General features: G+C 37.2%; 2 protein-coding genes across 6 annotated transcripts in view; one reads left to right on the top strand and one right to left on the bottom strand.

Moving 5' to 3' along the window:
• Positions 1-5,847: 5,847 nt before the first annotated feature.
• Positions 5,848-12,513, top strand: GIMD1 (GIMAP family P-loop NTPase domain containing 1). The gene is made up of 2 exons (XM_032997625.2): positions 5,848-7,737; positions 10,453-12,513. Exons 1-2 carry the CDS (start codon positions 7,162-7,164, stop codon positions 10,723-10,725), a joined length of 849 nt encoding a protein of 282 aa, XP_032853516.2. The 5' UTR covers positions 5,848-7,161; the 3' UTR covers positions 10,726-12,513.
• Positions 12,514-12,609: 96 nt separating this feature from the next.
• The window catches only part of AIMP1 (aminoacyl tRNA synthetase complex interacting multifunctional protein 1), a 38,741-nt gene continuing 26,586 nt past the window's right edge, over positions 12,610-24,764 (bottom strand). For all 5 annotated transcript variants that reach the window (XM_042796252.1, XM_042796254.1, XM_042796253.1 and 2 more), the window contains 2 exons: positions 19,358-19,526; positions 12,610-12,864 (listed from right to left, as the gene is read on the bottom strand). In XM_042796252.1, coding sequence (XP_042652186.1) covers positions 12,698-12,864; positions 19,358-19,526 — 336 coding nt within the window. In that variant the 3' untranslated portion in view covers positions 12,610-12,697. The remainder of the gene's footprint in view (positions 12,865-19,357; positions 19,527-24,764) is intronic.

Genomic DNA, 24,764 nt, shown 5'->3' on the forward strand with positions numbered 1-24,764 from the left:
GTATAGGAAGAGAAAGATTCATAATCAGAATTAAATATAAACAATATCAATTTGTTAGTAATTGGGTATTTTAACAGAAGTCTTCAACATGTGTTGTGTCCATAAAAATACATCTATCCTGAAAAACCTGGAAAATAAGAAAATTAAGGAACTGAGTCCTAAATCTGTCCTGAGCACACACGGATATCCATGTTATTGATTAGAAAGGTGTCACTTTTACATATCCTTGAGTTGAAACTTTATATGTTCTGTATTCCTGACATTATGGGGAACATCTCTTAAGGATTAGATTGTGTAAGAGTAGCAGTGTAACCAGTTCACCCATAAGCTGCAGCTTTTGTGGTTATTAGCGTTACAATGGTGATACCCTTTCCAGGCATCATGGGAATATTTTTGAAAAGTATGTCTTAAGTCATTTGGGTCCCTATGGAGCATTTTAAAATATGCTAAATATACCATTTCTTTTTCTTTCTTTTTTTTTTTTTTTTTAATGCAATCAATGCTGTTATTGCGCTACAGAAATCTGTTCCCTTCAGTTAAATCAATCCCACTGCACATCTTCAAAAGAGATGAATACTTCCCATCATATTTAGGTGAGGAAATTGAGAAATTGTGCAGCTTCTCAGAATAAGGGAATGAATGTTACAGAAAGAATAGCCAGATCTGGGTTTCCTGAGCTTCCAGATACGTTCTCCATTCACAGGACTTTTGCCCCAGGGATAAAATGTTTTTACACACATGGATGAATTATGAATTTTGAGGCTAATCACAAGAAGCTGAATGAGTATGGTACCCTAACTCATGCTGTCACAACAAAACATGTACAGCATCAGTCACAGAGTTCATCCAGCTAAGAATAAGTAAGGGAAAAAGGATTCTTCCTTAGGTCTGTATTTTTAGACTTTTTGATTTTTGTTACCTTCCCAAATGTATGTCTTGGAAATCAACAGTTTATGATGTGGGGGTTGTTTGGTTTGGTTATTTTTTAAATTATTATTTATATATCTATACTCTTACTTGCAATGCCACCTTTATTTCTTTGGATATTTTACATATTTCACATGAAGTAGTGAACAGACACAAACATATCAGCATTGTGGCATAGTCCTATGGCCAAACCTGTGCACTAGTGACTTATGTCCAACCTTTACACTAGAGAAAATATATCCTGGCAACATGGGTGAAAACAAGACAGTTTAAATATCTCTAATCTGCTCAAGAGGCAATATAGCACAATATGGTATATTAAAAGCATTCCTTGCACAATAAAAAAAAAAAAAAAACCAAAAAACAAAAAACAAAACATGGTGCCATGAGGAAAATCATTAGTTAAATTAGAGAAGGTGGGAATTAGTAAATGACTTAAGAAACTGGTAGCCTGTGATGGTAAGGGTGACACGTCCTATTTTTTAATGCATCCCCCAGCATTTTGAAAAGCCATGTCGCACCAAACCATACTAACAAGAAACAAAAAGAAACTGTGCTCCTGGGGCTTGTTACAGTGCTCTGCTCTCAGTGCACTGAGATGCAGAGTGCTTGGAAGAGTATCATTCCCACCTACTGAAGACACACAATACTTCCACAGCAGAGGCTTACCAGATCAGCATGTCAAAGATACTGGTTTCTAATTTGAAATCGTCTATTATTTGCAGAAGATGAAGGAAAAGGTTATCTTGTGGATCTTAGTGATTCAGTGTGAGAACAAAAAAAAAAAAAAAAGTCTGGTTGATGTTCTCACGGTGTTGACAGTTCTGCTCAATCTCCTTTTAAACACAAGGCACAAGGCAGCTCCCTGATCTGCCTCTCTGCCAGCAGTATTTGCCCTGAGCCCAGAACCCACTGTAAGAAGTACAGTGGGAACTTGAGGAGCTGGTTCCACAATTATACAGATATTGTCCAAAAGTTGGTGCAACTGCAGTGTTACTCTGCAGCTACACCCCACCCCCTTTTCCCTCAGCAATGCCAATGTAGTAGCACATAACCTACACAGCCACCCATACTGCAAAGAAAAACATGACCTTGTAGATTGTTGATAATTGTTTACTTTTGTTCAAAAATACTAAGGATACTAAGGATTGGATGAAGCAAAGGAAAAGAAATATTAATCCGTTCTAAGGAAACGTTAGTGTATTTTATGTGTGTGCTCCTTTAGGATCAGCACAAAATTTTTTGGTGTGAATGTAGTCCAAAGGGAGCAGAGAATCACTAGATCCATCCTCTCTCTCTCTGCAGTGAGGTGTCTGGTGTTTCTTAGAAATTACACATCTAACAGAACTGAAGCTACACCGACTACATGGACCACATACCTTCCTGGAGTTCTCATGCTGTTTGGGAAGGCTAAGAGCCCACCTCCGTGTGTGGCAGTCCATAAAATGGCCTCACTGGGTTTTCTCTAAGAGAAACTCATCAAAGCACATCTTAAATTACTTATTACGGCATCATCTTGGGCTAAAATGAGAGCCCACATCAGGAAAGAAGCTATAAGGGGTGGGAAGGCGTGGGAACAGAAAGATGACACATGGTAAGAGATGCCATGTGCCTGAAGAGAAGCTATGCTATTCCAGTTTACAAGATCCAGCCTGCTTGGTGTACCCAAACAAGCATCGTGGAGAGATGTTTAGGGTGCGTGCAAACCAATGGGGCAATCACAGCGATTACAAAAGAACCGCAGCTGGCACAGTAATGCGACTAAAATGCACTGCAACTCCGGTTAACTCTGTAGCTATATACAAATCCGACAGTTACTTACAGATTATTTTCGCCTGATTTTTTCAAAGACAACTAAAGAAGCTGGATACTCAAATGCCTCTTATTTTCAATTAGATTAGGGGCCTTACTTCCTTAGATTCTTGACAATTCCTCACTAGACTCGCTTAGTATTTCTATGCGATCAATACAAGGCTTCCTTTATCAGTTACAGGAAGCCATCCTGCCTGCCACTCTGCAACAATCTCAGTTCTGGTTTCCATTTTGTAATTTCAAAAATAAAGTTAGATAAAAACAAAGAGAAGGAAAAAAAATAGCTTACCCACTGGCAGTGAACAGTGCTAAAAAGCATCCAAGTTAATTTTGTAGTATTCTGTACTTGTTCTTTGCAAAGTCACACTCTGGCAGTAGATTTTGAAGTCTCAGATCCATAGACCCATAACAAATGTCACTGACCCAACTTAAAAGCTAGTGAAAACAAAGGTCTCGATTAGAAAAAGAATCGTATAAGGGATAGTAAATAACACTTCAATTTTCTTAACTGCTACCTTTCCATTAATGCTTTCCAAACTCAACAAGGTGCTACACTGTTTGCATTTAACATATTAAGTGAAAAATTTTTCTTGTGACAAAGGAGACAAATGGTTTTTACATTTCTTACTTGCAAAGATGCTTGAAGACTCGTGTAATTATTCTACATTTTCTAATGCTTTATCTTTTTTTTGACCTGGTATTTTACTTCAGCACAGGACTCCAGAGCAAGGGGACCCCAGCTGAGTTTTACGGTACCTGTGGAACAGGCTGATGCTGCCACCTTGGGGAGGATTCTTTCCATGTACTTCGAGAAGCCTAAGCAAGTGTCCTCTAAATCAGTTTTTAGCCCTGCCGCATCCTCACAGGAAGACAACTTCTTAAAATCCTCTGCCCGTGCTGTTGTAAGACCTTCCAGATGTGTCCCAACTCGGACCACATTACATTCATAATAACACTGGAAAGAAATTACTTTTTTCTTGCGGGGAAGGTTGCTTAGCCAAGTTTTAGATATCATTTAAGCAGTGCCTTATTTACACTAGTCTTAATTTTACATCCATTTTGACAGCATAAAAGTCCTGTTCCGGATCCAGCTGGGCAAGCTGTATTTTGCACACAATACACCTCTGCTTCTGGGATTCTAGCTGTCTCAGTAGTCTAAATCCTTGTCCATGCACAGCTCAAGTTACCTCCTTGACAGGCTGCTGGCTCAGTCGAATGTGACTGCTAGGACATATACCACCTCAGATGTCATGAGAGGCTTTACTGTGCATAGGAACAGTCTCATGAGAAGTACAGAGCTAGACTGTGACAATTTAACTCAAGTCAGGACTTCTAGGCAAATTAAAGGAAGCATCTGGATTTTATCTTCATCATTATCCATAGTTTTATGAGACTGACCTACCTTTTTGCTTTGCAAGTGAGTCACCCCCGTCCAGTCTTCTTTGAGCTTATATCCGCTAGCAAATGAAGGAACCTTGTTATACAATTTGTACATAAATACGCCTTGAGACACAATGACTGTGCACAGCACTGAGCCACAAGGTTTTTCACAATGGAAACTATCAGTAGTTTCCTCTGCTACACATAGAATACAGGAAAAGATTTAATGTCTCGCCTCTCACCAGAATAGGCAGGCTTGAGAGGAGGAAACTGTCTGAAAGCAACTTGTTTATGTGCTCTTAAAAACATACAGCAATGAAATTATTACACAGCCATCTATGACCAAGTAACAGAAAGTGCAAACTCATTCGTGATGAACGATGTGAATTTATGCGAGGAGGCTGTGAAGGCACCATTAACTCCTACCTTCTGCCAAAGCACTGGCTGTGTTTGAGGCATCACAGCAGGGCACAGCAGGCTTCCAGAGGAACTGAAGTCTCACTCCACTGCTGTGGCAAGCAGGAACAGCCCGCGTGCTGAGGTAAATCGAGACTTACAGGCTCCCACACAGACCTATGTTTTGGATGACAATGTTCCCAGCAGGACTGGGCTCTGGAAAGCACCTTCTTCCTTCCCTCCCACCACAGACAGACCTACATACCAGATTCACGTTCTCCACGCAAGGACACATCTCCTAATACCCTTGCAGTAAACACATGCCTCCACCCTCCTGGGATTTACAGTCGGAGATGGGGCTTAGCTAAACCTTTCCTTGTGAACAGACAAGAAGGGCTCACTCCACTCTTTAGTTCTGTTACTAGAACCTGGTCATTAAAGCACAAATCTGTATTTATTTTCCACTAGCGCACAGGAGTTCAGATCAACTACTTTCTCACTTGTGGGAAATTGTCTAAAAAGCAAATGATAAGTCCTTTCTGGACAATCTTTTAATCCCTGGTTTTAATGCTACTATAACAAGGCAGAAACTGGTGCTGGCAAGAAAAAAGTATCAAGCTATCAAACCAACAGCTAATGCACACAACTGGCAGTGGTGCAAGCCTTCAGTTTTCTTCCTGACGCACAAATAATTTATTTTAATCCAATTTTTTATTATCTTCATCCATTTTTGTTAGGCAAACAGCTTTACATCTGCATATGTTTTACATTGTGCATTGAAAATATTTAAATTATTAATTCATTGCAATAATAAGAGAAAGTGCATATGCTCTTCACATGTATATACAAACACACTTTCAAGAACATGCAACACAAAGTAATCCCAGTACCTCCGTTTTAACTCTCACATTTAACTGCTGGTAGAACTCAAGTAACTTTCAAAAACATCAACTTCATTCAATCACTAAAGTGATTGCAAAAACTGTATCTGCAGCCAAGTTGTAAAAATGCAACAGAGCCGATTACTCGCCAAACACATCCAATTGAATATCAGTCAGCAATAGATTAACCAGGTTAATGTGTGCGTAACAGTCTCAGCATGGTACATTGCTGCTGTTAGTTTCAAAGTTCACATAAGAACTTTGCTTTACAATGCACACATGGTTTATGAATGAAGTCTGAATAAAAGAGAAATTCAAAGGAAAATAAGGTAAGTGACATAAAATGAAATTAGTTTAACTATTTAAGCATAGATTGCTTACAGGAAAAAAAGAGAACAAACACTTGATCATGATTTTAAAAAAGAATACACAAATGCATGTCCACCATGTCATATTATTTGCTACAGGAAAATAATTCAATGCGCATCTAGACTGATGAATCTTTTTTAAAATGCGTTCTTAAAAAAAAAAAAAATAAAAATTGATCATTGAAAAATCCACAAAAACCTCATTATGAATTCAGTATGGAAGACCATCATGTACAGTATTCAGTGTTGCCTGTAACAAAATTAGTATGTTAATAGCTCTCGCATGTTTGGCTTTGTACTGAAGTTATTTCAAAAGATTGATTTGGGCATGTATTTAATATGAGGGAGAAAGCTTGAACTGCACATGCAAGAATCCAACTAAATTAATCCCAGGAAATCCCATTCTAAAATTATCCACAATCTCCCTATGAGCACCCAAACACAGCATCTTAAAAAAAAAAACAAAAAACAAAAAACAAAAAACAAAAAACAACAAACAAAAACCCACCACCTTTCTGAAGTTCAGGTGTCACTAACAACTTAAAATCAACTACTTGCCAATATGGTTTTCGATCTGAAACAGTTCTGAATTTATTTAATTGGCCAGTATTGCTGTTAGACAATTTATGAGCACCAAAAAGCTTTCAGGTACTATATTACAGAAAAGTACAGAGAATGAGGGGGCTTATTTATGAGTAATTATATTAACTGGAAATGGTACTTACCCATGTCCCTCTTCATCCACCAGTATATGCTTTTCTTTTCCACTAACGGTACCCTAAGTCTAGAAGTTTGTACAGCATACATATCCAAAGTCTCCATTTCATATGGGGTTAGAACCTGCAGCATTGGCTATTTTAACTCTTCTTTTTTTCATTAAGACATACTTATTATAAGTATCAGCTCTTTTGGATTACTCTCTATTTCAACTTCAGCGGTAAATGATGAAAGACACATTCTAAGCTGTTCTCTGCTCTGAAAAAGTGCTCCTTTAAAAGCTACTTCTTCTTGCCTATCCATCTTTTTCCCCAAGAAAAAAAGTATTTACTTTCTGAAACATGGTCACTTAATAACCACAGCATGCATTTGTCACCTTTCTCTTCTTCCTCCCCTAGCTTTTCTCCTTTTCATAACTCTGCTTGCATGCCATTTTCTACAGTTGTTTCCCTACTCCTCCATTCCCTCCCCTCCCTTCTCTGTTGCCTCTCCTCAGCTTTTTCTGCTTTACTTGTTAAAACTCTTCTCACATCTGATTCTTTCCCAGCTCTTCAGTTTTTGCCAGCGAGTGCAGGCTGGTACGTTGCTCTTGTACCCGGTGACACCTTCCATGGGGCCTAGTGATCTCTAAGGAGCAGACCGGGAAGGACAGCAAAGATCTGTCCTTCCCTCAGAGGTGTATGTGCTGCACTGAATGTCTATCTACACCACACACTACTTCAAACATTCCAGGCAGGGAAGGACACTCAAAAGTCATAGAAATCTGTGATTTTTGGTGGACTTTTTTTTTTTTAAGTTATCTGAAACGGCTCATGTTATTTGTTCTTCACTTAGTGGCTGGTTTGTGGATAAAAGCAGAGACAATGACAGACAGCGATGAGATGACCATCAACCTTGTTGTCCTCGGAAGAACTCAAACTGGCAAAAGCACCGTTGGGAACAGCCTGCTGGGCAGCTCAGACTTTGAGGGCCACCGCTCCCCAAGCTCCGTGACTACATGCTGCAGCCTTGGGCGCAGCTGCCGCATTTCGGGGATCGTGAGAAGGCAGGGCTGTGAGCTAGCTCTCCGTGTCCGAGTGCTTGACACTCCAGGCTACCCTCACACTGGTTTGAGCCAAGAGCAGGTGAGAGACACAGTGAGATCTGCCCTGTCTCACCACTTCGGGGAGGAAGGCCTGCACCTAGCTCTCTTGGTCCTGCGGGCTGACTTGCCTCTGTGTCCGGATGAAAGCGATCATGCAGTTCAGTTCATCCAGGTAACAAATAAATAAATTCAAGCGTCTGCCCTAGCGGCACCTCTTTTCTTTTCAGCCATGAGAGCTGACTGCTAGTAAAACAGAGAAGTGCAGCTGAAAACTGGCACGCTTCCCAGTCCAGCAGCTGAAAGGCCCCACTGACAGCTCCACCACCATACACCCTAGCTGCCCTTGCTACCCTAGACCTGAGAACAGAGGCAGAACTGCTCACTCTGTCGTACGTGGGCTCAGCACAAAGGAATTTAGGAACCAAATTTACCTATCAATATAAGCTTCTCTCTCAGAAATGAGTTAATGCTTTATCACGACAGATCCAGCTTGTTGAAGTGCTGTGTAATGCAAACAAAAAGCCAGGTCACCTCACCCTCCTGTGCTCTTGTAAGACCAAAGCAGAGTGCAACAGGCCCAAAATCACACAGAAAGGGACTGACCTGGGACAAGAATGCTCGTCCTGCACTGCTGTATCTGTTCAAGAGAAAATAACTAGAAAGCTACCATAAATTTACTCTGGCTAAGGAAAATTTCTAGCATAACTAGAAGCAAATATGTTGAAGCTCCTGGGGTAAAAAATGTTTTTCGCAAGTAGGTAAGATATGTGGGCAGACACCAAAAAGGAATGGCTTTCTTTTCAGTTGGAGATTTCTCATTGCCATGCACATGTATCTTTGGAGAAAAAGAAAGGGGAAAGGAGGAAAAAAAAAAAAAAAAAAAAAAAAAAAAATATGCCTCAGTTTAGCTATCTGATCAGATGAACCAGGTTTGCATGATTCACAAAGAAACAAAGGGTTTCAGCTATTGTTAAAGTCTGCGCATAACACTTTGCTTTTCTCTTACACTAATGAACTTTCTGAAAACCTTTAGGACTGGAAGGGACTTTCTGGTTCATCAAGTCTTATCACTTTCTGTAACTGGTATTATCTAAATACATATGTAGCTAAAAATATACACTATATAAATATGCGGACAGAAAAATAGTTGTCAGAACATGTTCGATTTGTTTTCCATTCTGATTACTCTCTATTGGTAGGCTACTCCTCACTTCTAGTAGTTTGAGAGTCAGTTCTAATTTCAGCACACACATATTGTCAGTTTACACATTTGTTTTCAGTGTTACCCTTTTTCCTTCTGCAGTCCTCCATCTGTCTATACTTCAAGATATTTAAGAGAAAGCAATATTTACTCAAAATATTTTTACTCTAAGCCAGTGAAAAAACATCATGTTTCTAGTTTGAGACTGTTTTGGATCAAGTCCATATGGGCATTGAAAGCATAAGAAATGCCACCATGCTGCTTCTCTTCAACTGGACCTTTAAAGCCCCTAACTGGAAAGGAAAAAAAAGATGTTCAAAAATAATGAGAGAGCAACACTTACTTCTGTTTCATGATTACAACTGGCTCTCAGCTTATATAATGGATGGATTTTTAGTTACTTTCCCCTTAAAAAAGACCAGATGCTGTGATTTCATCAGCCACAAACAAACAGGACAGGACAGCTGCCTGGGTGCCAGTGAATAGTAATGCTTGCATTTCAGTATATCATTCCAAGAAGGCGTTAGCGTGAAAAGTACCTTTAACAACTGGGAGTTTTCACAATGATCATCTGCAAATGAGGGATGGCATATCAATTAAGATGGCATATCGACAGAAGACGACTGGCATTTAAATCTCTCTGGATATTTTTATTTCAGTAACATAGACTAATGAATTGAGAGACTAGCAGTTACTGATTTCAGAACTAACATTAGCACCGACTTTGAGTCCTCAGCAAATCACAGCACTATCCTCTCTCTCCAAAACTGATAACCTGACACTTCCTTACACAGCTTATGCCTAAATTTTGTACACATTTTTTTTCATCCCTAGTGTCTAAAATAATCCTATCATTACAACATGTTTTTCTAACTCTCTGCTTACCTTGGAAGTAGAAAAATGCCCTCCAAAGGAGCTTTATACACCTTGGTATTTAGGTTACAGAATTAAGACCACTGCAAGGTGGACTTTATTACCAAAGTATGCTTCTTGTCATACACAGGAGTTAGCATGATTGCACTGAAGCTGTAATTTAATTTCTCTCTGTAAATGAAAACCAAATCTCGTATTCATATTAGAATTTTCTGTACTCACTGATAAAAAGGCAGCTTGTTTTCTCCACTCCATCAGATGAACCACAGCAGTTAAAGACAAACTCTCTGACCCATCACTTAGGTTGATGCATTTGATTTGTGTGTTTCCCGAATTACTGAGAAAAGTTCAGTTTTATGGGATACAGCTGGAATTGTAGTTGGTGTTACACAGAAATTCACCGTTTATTTTTTCTACACAAAGTGATTTGGTGATTTTTAAAAACATTTTCAAGAGCTCTAAAAAGAGGAGAAATACAGTTATGTGGAAACTACTGATGTAAACTGTGTCAGTTGAACAACCATTTTTCATTATTTACACAGACATTTTTTAACTGGAAAAATTTTATTAACATCTGTAGTAAGAGAGCAGAGAACTGCTAGTACAGCATGACCACGTATTTCCACTGAAAGTGGATGTCAGTGTCTTGGGAAGGTGAAAAACCCCAGAAATTTCAGCAACTCAGATAGCATGAATTGGATTACTGCCAGGAAAAGAACTTGTAACTGGTCTGTTAATGCATAAGTATATGAGGTGGTAGTGAGGAAAAGGAACAAGAAAAGATAACTATTTAAGATTTGTTTTTCATTACAGGAACTTCTGGGTCCCACATGGAAGAATTTCACTGCAGTTCTACTTACTCATGCAGACAAGGCAGAAGAGGCTGGATTCAGTGAGGAAGCATACTTGCACAGTGCCTCATGTACCCTGTTGTCACTTTTGAGCTCAGTACAGCATAAATACATTTTCCTAGACAATCAAAAGAGCTTAATTAAAGAGGAAAGATGTATTGTGTTAAGAAAGCTCTTGAATTTTATAAGACAGAATAATTATCAAGTGCTTCCACTTAAACACAGCAAGGAATAAAATTAGCTTTCAGGTGCTCTTTTGTCTCTTTTCTATGGTAGGTAACATTTCACAGAAATAAAAGAGTAGAAGCCATCAACTGGAAAATTCCACATCCATACCAAATACCTTTAAACACACAGTTGGAAAAACCTTTCAGAGAGTACCTCACACTACTGCATCCAGAATCCCAGCTTCAAACACAGAATCAGAACAAGGCAGTGCTCTAAATCATGCTTCTAACACGTGTGCATGTAGTCACAAATGAGATTCTACACTACACCAGATTGTATACTGCAGTTCACACAGAACACAGATCTGAAAGAAGAAAAAAGTGAAAAACACACATAAATTCAGACTACAAGGGAGCTTCTTTTCTCAATTCCTCAAATTCAGACTACAAGGGAGCTTCTTTTCTCAATTCCTCAAACTTTCAGAAGCTCCTCTGAATTCCAACGTTTGGAAAAAGCTTTCTAGTATCAAAAGCTAAGATTTGTCTACTGTAAAAGTATTTCCTTACTTTGATTCAGAATTAGTTAGAATTAAGATTTTGAACTTGAAGAATTTTGTTCATTAAGACATTACTGGATATGTAGCTTACAAGGCAGATAAAATAGCTCCCATATGCCTTATGCTATTCAGCACATTTAAAAGAACTAATTACTATTGTTTATTCCCAGATGCATGAAAAATTAACACAGTTTATAGGCACATACAAAACTCATTTGAAAAAGAAATTCATTCATCTCTTCTTTTGCGCCTCTTCCTTTTAATTTTATATCATTGTCATTTTGTTTTCTTTCCCAGTTTATTGGATGAAGTTCAAAGCCTTCAAAATTCAGAGTAGCTGTTTTTTTAATTCTAGTGGCTAAAAAAGCACACAGTTTCAGGGGTTAGATAGTGACCAGTTAATTAAATAATATATGCCAAAATACCTGAAGTAATTCTAAATAGTTATTTAAAATATTTTTTGTGAATTGCTCTAAGATAGTTACTTTCAGATTATTAAAAGCTAGTAATTAAAAGAAGAAATTTGAGGCTATTACCATAGCAACCATGACTACTTGTGCCACATTGTTAAGGAATAATTCTAACTGTAAAACTTAAAGAAGCTATTTCTGATAAAACCAAAGCATCTTTTGTACAAATTATCATTGCATAAAAGCACATTAAAAGAAAAAAATCAATTCCTTTTACACCTTTTGGGGCACTGGCAACAGATATGTTTCTGGTAGTATTTGACTAGCTCTGGCAATGTATTTGTTACACATTCTTCCTTAGTGTTATCTATCATTTGGAAGAAAATATCTAGGTGGACTAGATAAAGAAATATTTTAGCAAAGCGACAGCTTTGGTCTTACTGACATATTAAACAGCTTAACTGTGGGACACAACTGTATGTCCATTTGTATGTCTTAAGGCATAAAGGCCCATAGTTTAACCTTCACATTACAATTGTCTGCAGACTACTGACACAATACAGCCAAGAACAAAGTTGCAGAGGCTTCTAATATATTTGAAAACTGCTTGGAAGAGGAGAACTATTAAAAGGTTACTACAAGAAGACAATTGTGGTCTTCACTGACCACCTGCTACTCCTGCACCTCTTGAAGTGCAGTTAGCACACAAGGAATGCAGCAGAAATTTTTCCTTATTGAGATGCTCTTGCTCCAGAGATCGACTAAGCCTTTTAGCTGTCCAGAAAATGTGCTTGCCTGCTTGTAGTTCTACCATGAACAAGCCTTGGCAATTAAGTCTTGAGCACTGAGTGGTTAATGACTCCTGACAACACTTAACCTCAAGGACAGCAAGCATGGTGAAGGAGTGAACTGCGAAAATGCTGGAAACATAACACATTCTGTACTGCTGGAAGAGGAGTCAAACAAAAAAGGTATTAGCCATGTATTTCAGAGGGGTAATATATTCATGTTTTTTATTTTGTTTGCAGGACTTTCCATTTCAACATCTGAAAAAGCTTTCAATAGCCATTTATTTATTTAATTCCGCTGTTTGCCATGGTCTCTGCCCTGCAGACTCCTTTCCCTTTCACTTCAAATGGAACGCCTTTGTATGTAGCAACACACTGGTCATTGGTATGAAGATCAGGTTGGATTTGCTCCCAAATCTTCTTCTTGGGATTAAGCTCCTTCTCAGGATCTCCTGTTTCAAAACAAAGAATAAGCTAATAGCACACAACACAGAAGGCAGAGCAAGAGCTCTATGTACATACACATCTGTGACAGCCCACAGAGCATTACTGCACACCCTGTCAAGGGAAAAAGACATTACCTACAAATCTAAAAAATAAAACTTTATTTGGAATTAGGGATTGTCTAGGGAATGTCTCCAGAGCATTTCTCAAAATGCTGATCTTTCAGGGGAAAAAGAGGTTCTAAGTAACAGACCACAAATACTGTCAAAAGGAAAAAAAAAAAAAAAAATCAAACCACTGCTAGTTGTTGGTTTACAAAATTTACCAGAGACCAAAAGGATTCCTAAGAATTAAGTAGATGTGGACCACAGAAATACATTGCTAACCAAGACACGGGTTTGTTGGCATCTTCAGTTTAGGAATTAATGAATTTTTATAAGCAATTAATATTAAGTGAATTTGGCAGGTGCCCTTGCAGTTGAGAAATACTGAACTTAGACAAAAACAGTCCAAAATTAGGATACTGACATTCAACTTTAGCTCCAAGCTTCAATACCATTCTACTATTTTTTGTACTATTTGATGACAAGCTCTGGTGACTAAAATAACAGAAGCATTAGAGGTCAGCTTTTATTTCAGTAATTATGGCCTCAGACTCTGTCAGTAAGTTCCCTGTTTTTATGTATACACCATGATAAGCTACCTATGCCCTAGAGGTATTGACAGTCTAACTACATTAGCAAATCTGACCATTTAAGCATCTCTAACGACCACAAAATGCAGGTTTCTAACAGTAACATTTTTAAAAATACTGTTAACAAATTACATAGAATAGTGAAGTATTTCAGAGTCATACTTTTCCTATTTTTAAATAGGCATGAAATACAAAGTATAGGAACCAAACAATTAAGCTAAATAAGCTCTCTTGCTGTAAAGATACTGAATAAACAGCTACCTGCTGACATAATCTAGGTAACGCAAGACAATCCATTCGCTGTACAATTATTTTCTCTCCAAAGGTCAGGCAAATTTCATCTCTAAATTCTAATACAATGCAGATTTGCTTAAAGAAAAAAGCTATTTCATTTAATATGTTACTTAATCATAACGCTGCCAGGTGCTTTTGAGCTCTTATGTGGTAACATAAGCAGGCCAAATGAAAAAACCCCACAAGACTTGTTTTAAATATAGTTAGAGCACATTTGAACCCTGAAAGGGATCCCATTCTATTTCATTGTTGGTACACCATATATACATTTTAACTTGCTTGGAATGCAATATTGTAACCATTCTCCCCCAACTATTAAAATCTTAAGTTCCAGAACAAGCAAGAATCAAAAAACAAATCCCAGTCAACATATCCTCGCTGAGATCCTCTCTCAGAGGAGCCAGGAGTTCCTAAAGGAAAATGAAGATTTTTCGAAGTGAGCAGAATGTCAAGTATTCTCATCTTCCACTACTCAGTGTCCCCAAAGGTTCAGGAAGAACAACTATAAGGCTACAGGGCTTTTAATGTACGTGTTTCTAGTAGATAGTTGAAATGCATTACTGTTTGGTGTGTTCCAGCTGACCAGCAGACAGTTAAATTAACTACTCTCATTGCAGCCTGCCTTATTGTTTTTCTCCTTCAAATGTTTTCAATGGTTCAATCGACTCAAATTTTCAATGCTTGCAGAAGTAAGTTACTTCTGCCTGTAGACAGATCTAATTTCTGTAGATTCTGTATCTGTAACTGTGTAAGAGAAGTAGAACAGGCCAGAATTCTGTTAAGCGGGATAGACTTGCCAGAGCGATTCAGTGTTGCAGTCAAGTCATTTCACAACCATAGTGCACTTAATATTTAAAAGAAAACTCAGTAATACCATTAATAAATTAAACCGAGATAACCGTATTTTTTCATAAAAATAAAAATCCTGTTCAATGCTCAAATTCATGAACAAAGACAGAATTGGATTTAGACCAAAGTGAATGCATACGAACTAATAAATTTGTTAAACAGAATGCTGAATGATCCATTGTACATTTCCTTCCCCCTCCTCAAATATAAAAAGCAAGTGAATTTTTTCAGTAAGAAAAAAACCCCTGACTTTTATTACAAAAAACATGCTTTGGATGTTAATAAGTTTCTTTGGAGTCCTGCATCAAGCTCCCTCGGGATCTGTGGTGAGCTCATATTAGATTAGAATAGGCACCGATTTTAAATACTACCAGAGCTTTAAGGCTGTGCATTTTCCTATGACTTCTCCTCACTGCATTCCTTCTTCCCATAAAATATTCTTTAGAAGGGTTTCTATAAATAAAATAAATTTAAACTTGTAATGGTTTAATGAGCTTCCCACTCTCTTTACATAAAAAGAGCCAAGTAAGAGGCTTCAAATAGTCTTAAATATGTCATTCAGTCTAGCAGTTTAAATATTACAAAAGAAATTCTCATATGAGCAAGAAACCTCTCCACTTCATAACAGCTCAGTAACTACTGAAAGAATATATCTCAGCACAAGAAGGGGCAAGAAGATATGGTGATGTGTGACCTTACGAAAAGTTAATACTATTTAGTCCACTGTGGATTATAATTATGAAACTGAAGGAAAGCATCCATACACAACAGCTTTGATTAGAGAAACCTGTTAAATATGGACTAACTACTGAACTCCAGTTTTAGCACTTTTTTTTTTTTTTTTAAGAGATAGTCATTGACTAAATTGCCAGGATTCTTAGACCAGAAAGATTATTTAATTATATAACATGAATAACAGATTTGTGGTTCCTGTGCATTTTTGCATTTAAAGAGCTTTGTCAAAGCATCAATTATACTGCTATTAGAAGGATTTCACAGTTGGCTATGAAAACTCCAAGAATTATTGCTGTCTTATGTCAATTACTGCATAGGAGGGTATAGTATTTACAGACATGCAATGGAATAATCCTTCTAAGGCTCATAAATCGGACCTTTTCCACTGAAGGTGGATAGAATTTCGATAAAGTTCTTATTGCAAAAAAAGGCCCAAACGATCTTGAAGATTCATGGGTTGGAATATAAAATGGCACTAAAGTTTCCCTAAGGTCAATGACATCAAATAAACAAAAAAGAACAGTCTTCCAGGCAACAGCATTCCTTATCAAATCACTCTTCTATGACACTCTATATGGTTCTAGGAAAATTCTTAAGTTTCTGCAGAAAAAAGTTCAATGGGTTTGAATCAAGATACCATTTGTTTACTTTGACTAAAACAACCAAGGAAAACTAGCTTTTATCTTATGAGTATTTTGTATGGTGGAGAGAGAAGATGTAAAAATAACTTTATTCCAAGCTGCCTGATAGACAGCTGTGTGCATTTTAGAGTTGCTTTATCGTTACTGCTGCTGCTGCTTCTGTTGCTTCACAGACTTTCATACTTCAAACTAAAATAAGACCCAGCTGTCCTTTCTATTTTAATTTCAAGGACTCAAACTGAATCTTTATGCTTTAAAATCACTCTTAAAAAAAAATCTGATCAGAATATAAATGGTTACAATTAAGCACTGAAATTAAATGCCATCTGTCATAGCAAGGACTCTATTCCCCTGGTAACAGTATCAGTGAAGTGCCAGGTTGCCTTTGGTGAGACAGCAGCTAAGAAGCATGTGAGATTTTAACAAAGAATAAGTGCATAGAAGATACAGACATACAGCCCCATTAAAAACTGAGAAACAGTTCTCCAGTCTCCCAGTGAGCTTCCCCTCCTCAGGAATAAAAACAACCACCAAACCAACACACCAAATAGCTATTCAAAAAGGAGGAAAAAAAAAATAAACAAAAAACCAAAACAAAACAACACCAAAAAAAAAACACAAAAAAACAACAAACCACCACCACCAAACCAGACAAAGGAATCAGGCGAGGGAACTAAACCCACCAGAAGTTGTTATTCACCTGGACAAGAAGTAAGTGGCAATAATCTTAGTCTCTAGCTAAAAAAAAAGCAAACCTAAAAAAACCCCAAAAAACAAAAAACTAAAGCAAACCAAAACCTACCAATGAACAGTATTAATATCTTAGTTTACAAAGGCAATATGTAAAAGACAAGTATGCAACAAATTAAGTTACAGAGCAGATGTCAGTGATACTCACTTCAAAATAATAGAATCTTAAAAGTCTTTAAAGTAAGTTTTATGTAACAAGGAGACACATCACTCTACTTCTCACTGTTAAGCATTACGTATATTCTCAATGCCAATGATTAGCTTTAATCTTGTACCTACCAATTTTTCTGAGCAGCTATTTATGAAACATGAGGAAACAGCTGCCATACTGCAGACTACAATCTATAGCCCTGAATACATACGCTTTTCAAAGGGGTTGTAAAAGCCTTTATCTGACACTAATCAGATCTCCATGTCTTTGTCTCCCTGTAAGAAGTAAATTGATATAAAGTGTACAAAACCTTGTATCACAGACTGCACGCCAGTATTTTAGAACCAGTACAACTTTTACACTACGTTTAGCTTATTCTATGTCTTTTACGAATCAAAATTCAACAGAATATCTATATAGCTTAACACCTGGGAATATTTTTAAAACTAACATTTCTATAACTGATTTGCTTTAGGAAGACCTTTTGGCAACTGGAAACAAAACAGACTCAAATAGTTTAGCTATCTTGACAAAACTTCATTAGTCATTTGCAAGAATAGATATGTTGGGCTAACAGAGAACAGCACTACTACCAACTCTCACATTATTTTCAAATGCCAGGTTACTGGCATTTGAAGTTACTTGAGATATAAATTTGGAATGAGGTTATATCTTGGACAAAAACAAACAAAAGACCCTTCATACCTGAAAAGAGCCACCTGCCCAGGCAGACTTGTATATCATTTTGTAGGGCTTATGCACTAGAAGGGTTTACTGAGCAACAAACTCATCCTGACGATGAATAATTTATTGATAAATGCACACACATACAACTCCATGCAATATGGGAAATACTGGAAGTTAGACCACTTTTGCTTAAGATAAAGCGATGCAGTGATCCTGACCAGAAGACCACAGTTCATCAAAAACTCTGTGATCCATGTACCAGTTGACCTGGGAAGGTCTAGGCTTGTGCCGTGTTGCACAAATTCCTGGGGTGCAGAATAAACCCAGCCAGCTGATTCTAACAGAGGAGCCTGCAGGCAGCTCCCACGTGGTATCACGGACTGAGCTACCCGTGTGTCCTCACCGTTATGGAACAGGGCGGCATCAAGTTCTCATGTGAACTTCTTCTCTGTTTGACAGTTGAAATGCACAAGAAAATACAACAATAGCTCAAGTGACCAGAAGCAGGGAATATCTTCTCTGGACAGGGAGTACACAGCATGCTGCACACGGATCAGAAACCTGTTTGATGCTGCACCAACTCAGGGTTCCCATCACCTGTGTGATGCAAGGCTATTTATCCTATTCTCTCTTTTCAACGTCAGCTCTAATAAATAGCATTTGAAATGATGCTTTACAGAATCTGAGTGCCTTTCTTACTGGGATCATAATGGACCATCACCTCCTGATGAAAAACACTTAAAGCCATGATAGAGAAAACAAAGCAACAGTGCTAAGACAGACAGCAACAGGAGAAGCTGAACCTTCGTATCCCTTTCAGCCTGTGAGAAAAATGAACTGGCATTTGGGTAGGCGGGGAACATTCACCAACACTACATCTGTGATGCTTATTTGAATTCCCAGTGTGGAATGTCAGAAACTAATCATTTTAATATATGAGTGGGAGGCAGAGGAAGTGGTAAAATAGATGAAAATATTCTTCTGACAATGCTTAAATTTGATTATTTTCTCTTTTATATTCTGCAAAAAATACGGATTTATTGATTTAATTAAGTGGGAAGAAATCCAATGTCTGTCTGTGGAGACCCAAAAAGTCATTTCCTCCCAGACAAGCAAACAAAAAAACCCTGGTGTTTTGCATATTATAGGTTCTTCTCATAAATAGGAGATTTCTACCCTCCTCCAATCCTTTCCATCCCTTCCTCCTCAGGGGGACCAAAAAAAAAAAAAAAAAAAAATTGAAACCAAAAAAGCCTACCTCAAGTTCTGACACTTTCATCAGAGAGGGGAGAGCTGGAGTCAGGAACTTTTACTTTATCCCTTACACCAAGACGCTCGGAAAGTTGCTTTACATTTGCTTACTGTATCTTGCAAATTGCAAATACATTTGTCCATACATTTCAAAAGCAGATATACATATCAAGACTTAAAAAAGGTAATTTTATATTAAATTACTACATAACTTTTTGGAGTTACAGTTATTTCCTTGTATTTTCCAATTTTTCTCAGCTTGTTACATCTTTTCAATCCTTAATTTACATATCTTAGCATGCCAACAACAATAAAAAAGTTGGAATATAACTAAATCATAAAATTTCAACAAAAAAACGCAACCAACTTCAAAATACGGTTTTATCTGCTACAACACTGAGGTGACCTTGGCAAACTCATTTCCTCCAATTTCCCAAATAGCTACTTACCAGGAAACCCTTCAAAAGTGATTCTATCCCCAGGTACTGCCCCAGGTGGGGGAGCGAGAATTTCCACTTTTTCTGGGGAGCTGGCACACATCACCATTGCTTGAGATACTACTCCTCTCATCTTTGCAGGCTTCAAGTTACAGAGTAGTATTGCCATCCGATTCTGCATCTTGGGAGAGAAAAAAAAAAAGAAGGATACGAGTACTTAAACGCCACATGCTTTTGGGGACTCTATTTCTTTATTGCATAAGAATTAAATGAAGACACCTTAACATTGAACAGAGGAGCATACAGCAACAGATGCACAATTCCAATGCCTGCATACCAGTAAAAAATAATTAATTTTTAAACTACTTAAGAGCTGGCCAGTGAATAACGGAGTAAATGCTAAACTGTGACACACTTATGGAAATACAAAATATGCAACCCAGAATTCCAAAAACCAGGAGACGAATTTCACCTGCATTTCATCTTTACTTATTCTAGATCACCACCTGAGTCTACTTTCAACATAGCACTATTAAACAAACAATTTCATTTTAATAACAATAACAAAACACTCTACAAATCAGGGTAGCTCATAGATAAAAATTTCAAACTGTGAACTGGAAGAATAGAGGTGTTTTACAGAATTAGCTCACTTAAAATTCAAGTTTTACCTTATTTAACCCAAATGCTTCGAATTTTTTTTAACCACTGAAAATGGCTCTATATCTTGTGCACTGTAATTTGTTAGAGACAAACTGCAGAACTAGGTTTCTTCCTTTGTTTTGTTTTAATGAAAATTATAATAGTAAGCCAGAGTAAACATACTTTGTTAGGGGAAACTGCCACACTTCAGCCTAGAAAACAAACCACACTTTCAAACTGAATAAAGCCCCCAGAATATTCTTCAGATACAGACAGAAAATAAGGAAGACTTAATTACCATACTCCTAGTGCACATATATAAATCCATATTTCTAAATTTAAGTCTTTGTGCATTACAATATAAACTTTAAACAAAGCTGCAGGATTAATATTTAATAAAACATATATGATCAAGTTTTCTGAATACTGCATATTTTCCAAGTAGAACATTTTAAAAAGCAAAAATATAAATCTCCAAAATGAAGCAGTTGTTATGAAAAGTTGATCTCGCATAAGTATCAAGGCAGCCCACTGACTGAAATGTTCTTAGGTTATTGTTATGTTATTTATTATATATAAATCACCCAAAACACAAGGAACGGCTGTAAGATGTCAGTGATTCTAAAATGCAAGTGGTAGATATTATCTAGCACTGAATAACAATTAGCAAATGGATATAAGAATAAAAGAAATAAGATTTCTGCAATTGGCAATCAACTTCAGTTTTGACTAACTTCAGAGCATTGTACTTTTATTACAAATTATACAAATGACAAAACCAGACTATAATTAATACAGAAATTAAGATCACCATCAAACTAACAGGAAAGAAAACCAAACTAGCATCACATCATTCTTTTCTCCCCACTCACAGTGGCCCAAACTTTTATATATGCTGCATGAGATTTCTGTACAAGAAGTTGATTACTATTAAAAAGTTAAGAAGTATTTATCAGCTTTTCAAATATACCCTTTATCTCATCACTTTTACTGGGAAGCATCTTTAAATGCTTTTGAAAAACTGCTCTAATAGTAAGACATGGGCATTGATTTCACAAGTAAGTGGTAAGAAAACCCACAAGTTAAATAAGTACTATCGTAAAACAAGAAAAACCCACCCCAAGACAGTCAGACAAAACCAGATCATTACTATTTCAAGGGTGGGGTTTTTTTCCTTTCTATTAAAAATGGCTCAATTTTTAAACCATCTTCAGATAAAGGACAATTCCCTAAGTATAGAGATAAAAAGAAACTAGACCTAAATAAGTGCTTCCTAACAATGCAAAAGTTTTTAGGTTTGTTTTTTTTTTTTTTTAAAGTGGTTGTGCTACTTTTTATAGAAGGAACTTACTGTAATGTTTCCATAAAACAGGGCTTCAATTACAACAGTAAACCTGTCTGTGCATACAAAGAGCAAAAAAAACCACTCTTTACAAACCATCAAAGAATATGATGTTCAGGTATCATTCTATCTGCACTGCTCTTAGGAGTACTTTTTACAGTAAATGATAAATAAAACTCTGAAATGTGCCAGCTACAAAGAGTCAGATCAAGTGATTCTACTCATGGCCACTCTAACCCCACAAGTTAGAGGAACAAAAGAAACAATAAAGTTTTTCAAAAGTAACTGTAGAAATAAACTGGCAAGTTTCCTGACAAACAAACAAGATTTTGCAGAAATTAAACAAAACAATAAAAAAAGAAGGGGTGGGGGTGGAAAGCAGGGGGAGAAACCTGACTCACTTTCCCACTACATGAAAAGTTCTACCAGAAATACAGGGTGTTACTGAAAAGCAGCTGAAGGTAACACTGGTAGAGAGTAAGTAAATGTTTGCTTCTGAATATGTGCTATTATCCAGTAAAGCAAATTCTGATTAAGAACAATAGGGCTAATCTCTACACTTAAAAGGACACAAACAAAAGCAATTCTCTGTCTACAGGGAATGATAAGGCTTCAGCATCTCAGGAGGTGTCTGATACATTAATGAGCTGAGAATAAGCAAAGGAAACTCAAATATTATCTCCTTGAAACAGTAACAATCTCTGCTGGCCTTACAAAGAGTCAATCCTTCTGTTTCTGAAACCTAGGAACTTCAAAACTGAGAACTCAACCAGTGAGAAACCAATTTAGTTTCAACAAAAATGTTAGATGCTACAGTTTCTATGGTTGAACACACAGCTACTTCAGATTCTGAATAAAACAATGCGTTTTCCTGGCATGCTGGTAGAATGAAGCCGGTGGGATGGTGTATAGAAATAAAGCAAAGAACCTAAAACAAGGAAAAGTTAATCCTCTAGTTTACCATACAAAAGAAAAATTACCTTATCCTTGAAGCACAAGTGTTAAATTACTTTTTTTCTTAGGTAATCCCTGAAGTTGCCTGTATGACTGATTATCAACTAACTGTCCATCTATATCTCAAAATCAGATACCGTGACAGACTGCAATGGCTAATGACTATGAGTTAAAACCAACCCACTGACTCCTTTAAAACCAGAGTGAGTTGCAATGCCAACAGCAACAAAAAGCCCTCCTCAATTTATTACACGCTTGGCTGGACTTTAAGTTTGTCAGCAAACATAACTGACAAGTCATAAACTTGGTTACATGGATATTTCTATTTGTTTCATATGGGAAAAGAAGCAGAGTAGCATTTAATATAGCCTTGGAGCTTAATGTTACAAAAGCAGAGGAAAAAAATAGTTTGCTTTAAGAAAAGTGCCTTATATTACAGAGAATGTGTCGCGTCAATAAGTTTACAGTCATGCTGTAGTCGCTGTTCTTTACGATTTAAAGAAACATGGTTTCCCTGCAGACTAGGCAAAAAAATTAGAACATCAAGAGCATGTATAAAAAAATATAATTACCATTCTAGCTAAGAAAAAGAAATACAGATTCGAGTACCATTTGCTAATTCCTGGGTGGACAATACTAGCCCTTAAACAGTGATCTAGAAAGAAAAAAATATTAAGCCATCTAAGCAGAAAGAAAGAGTTTCTCCTACAAAAGTAACACTATACAGTTCATAACAGATACAGCTGTAACGTGTCCTCTCACAAGGAATGGTTGTAAGGTAGTGTTTCTGGAGGCTGATGGTGGCCTCTTTTCTTGCTAGCTTTAAGATACATGCCCTGCATTCTTGTCCTTCACTTCTGATCACTGACATGAGGATCAATTAAGCTAAAGGGGATCTCAGGAGGCAAAATGTGACACTTGAGAATTATCTGAATTTCGAGAAAGATTGCCTGAGACAAGTATTGATGCTAGGAGTACTCAGAGACCCACTTCAAAAAGCCAAATGCAGTGGCAGAAAAGCTGTCGATTCCTGCTGGCATTTCAGAAAGTTCTCCAATGGTCCCCAGCCGCTGCTGAGGGCTCAGCATTGGCGTGGTCCACCTCGTGCTTCAGTTCCATATCCCTGTTACTGATGACACATGTGTGTTTCTATACGTGATACCTGAGCGTGCAACTTCTGACTTGTGTCCATCAGTGGTGCACAAAAACATCATGTGCCACATATAAAGTGGTCATGCAAGAAGTTTTCACACACATAAATAACTTGCACTGCATAATGAAATGTTAATGAAGATACACATCGTGCTTCCTCACAAAAAATAAAATCAGATGATACAAATACTACAGCCTCAAACACTGCTGAATTACCACATCAAACACTGCAATCACAAACAGCTGAATTTTTTGTGAATTATGTCTATAGTACTTGATCTGATGTATATATTTTTATTTAAATATATGGCAGCAGTCACATGCCAGGCCTTCACGTTTTTGAACACTTCAAAAAACACAAAAAGATGAAAGCTTGCCCCTAAGAATTTACTGTCTGATAGACTTGCCAAAACCAAAACCAGACACATAAACTAACTGTTCCCAAAGAATGTGCAAGAATGAACCCCTAATTCTCTGTTAATGAGTACTTTGGATTATTTTCTCCAGACAGAAAGCAGGTTAAAGAGAAAAAACTGTCACTGCTGCTGCATTCTAAACACTTCATGTTCATAAGTTTATTTAGAAAGTCTTTTAAGATGTTTTTTCTACATGCTTTCTTGACAGTTGACTGCTGAAAATGAGCAACATGAATTTTTGCCCACTGCAAATCCAGTAATTGAATGCTATCGAGTGGTCAGTGCAGAATAGTTCTTGTATTCAGTCAATAGCTTTCTGTATCATAAAAACAACAATCAATTTTAATTGCCTCCTACACTTGCAATCTTACCATGGGGATAGGGTGTGAATAGGGATTGAAAAGGCATTTGAGAAAACGTAGCTTTTTCACACTAAGATCAGTTCCTTCATGGCCCGTTTTGCAGTTGCTCTATCCAACACTGCTTTAATTGCCAAACTTGCATTTGAATTTGGAAGCAGCGTTCAATCAATTCCTCCCTTCCACTCACCCTCTAGAAGAGGTATGAAAGAAAAGTGCAATCTTGAAGTCTTAGATGGTTCCCAAGACACACATAAACCATGCATGTCAAACAGAGAAGTGTATCAACTAAAAAAAAAGCATAGAAGCAGACTATTCCAGACACTAAAGTAAAACCACGCATTTTGTATTCCACTGTTGTTTAAGCCACTCACTGCCAGCTAAGTTAAATTTACATGCTCTTTGCTTTACTCCGTGCCAAACACTTCAATGGGCTATAAAGAGAGTTAGAAGGCAAAGGTTTCAAAAGTTTGGATGATATCAAATAAGTCATTATGGGTTCTCTACTATATACAAGGAAACCTAAAGGGAGAATCACATCTGTTTGGTTTAGG

Source organism: Tyto alba, unplaced genomic scaffold (assembly GCF_018691265.1).
Source record: "Tyto alba isolate M040663 unplaced genomic scaffold, T.alba_DEE_v4.0 Super-Scaffold_23, whole genome shotgun sequence".
NCBI classification, from domain to species: domain Eukaryota; kingdom Metazoa; phylum Chordata; class Aves; order Strigiformes; family Tytonidae; genus Tyto; species Tyto alba.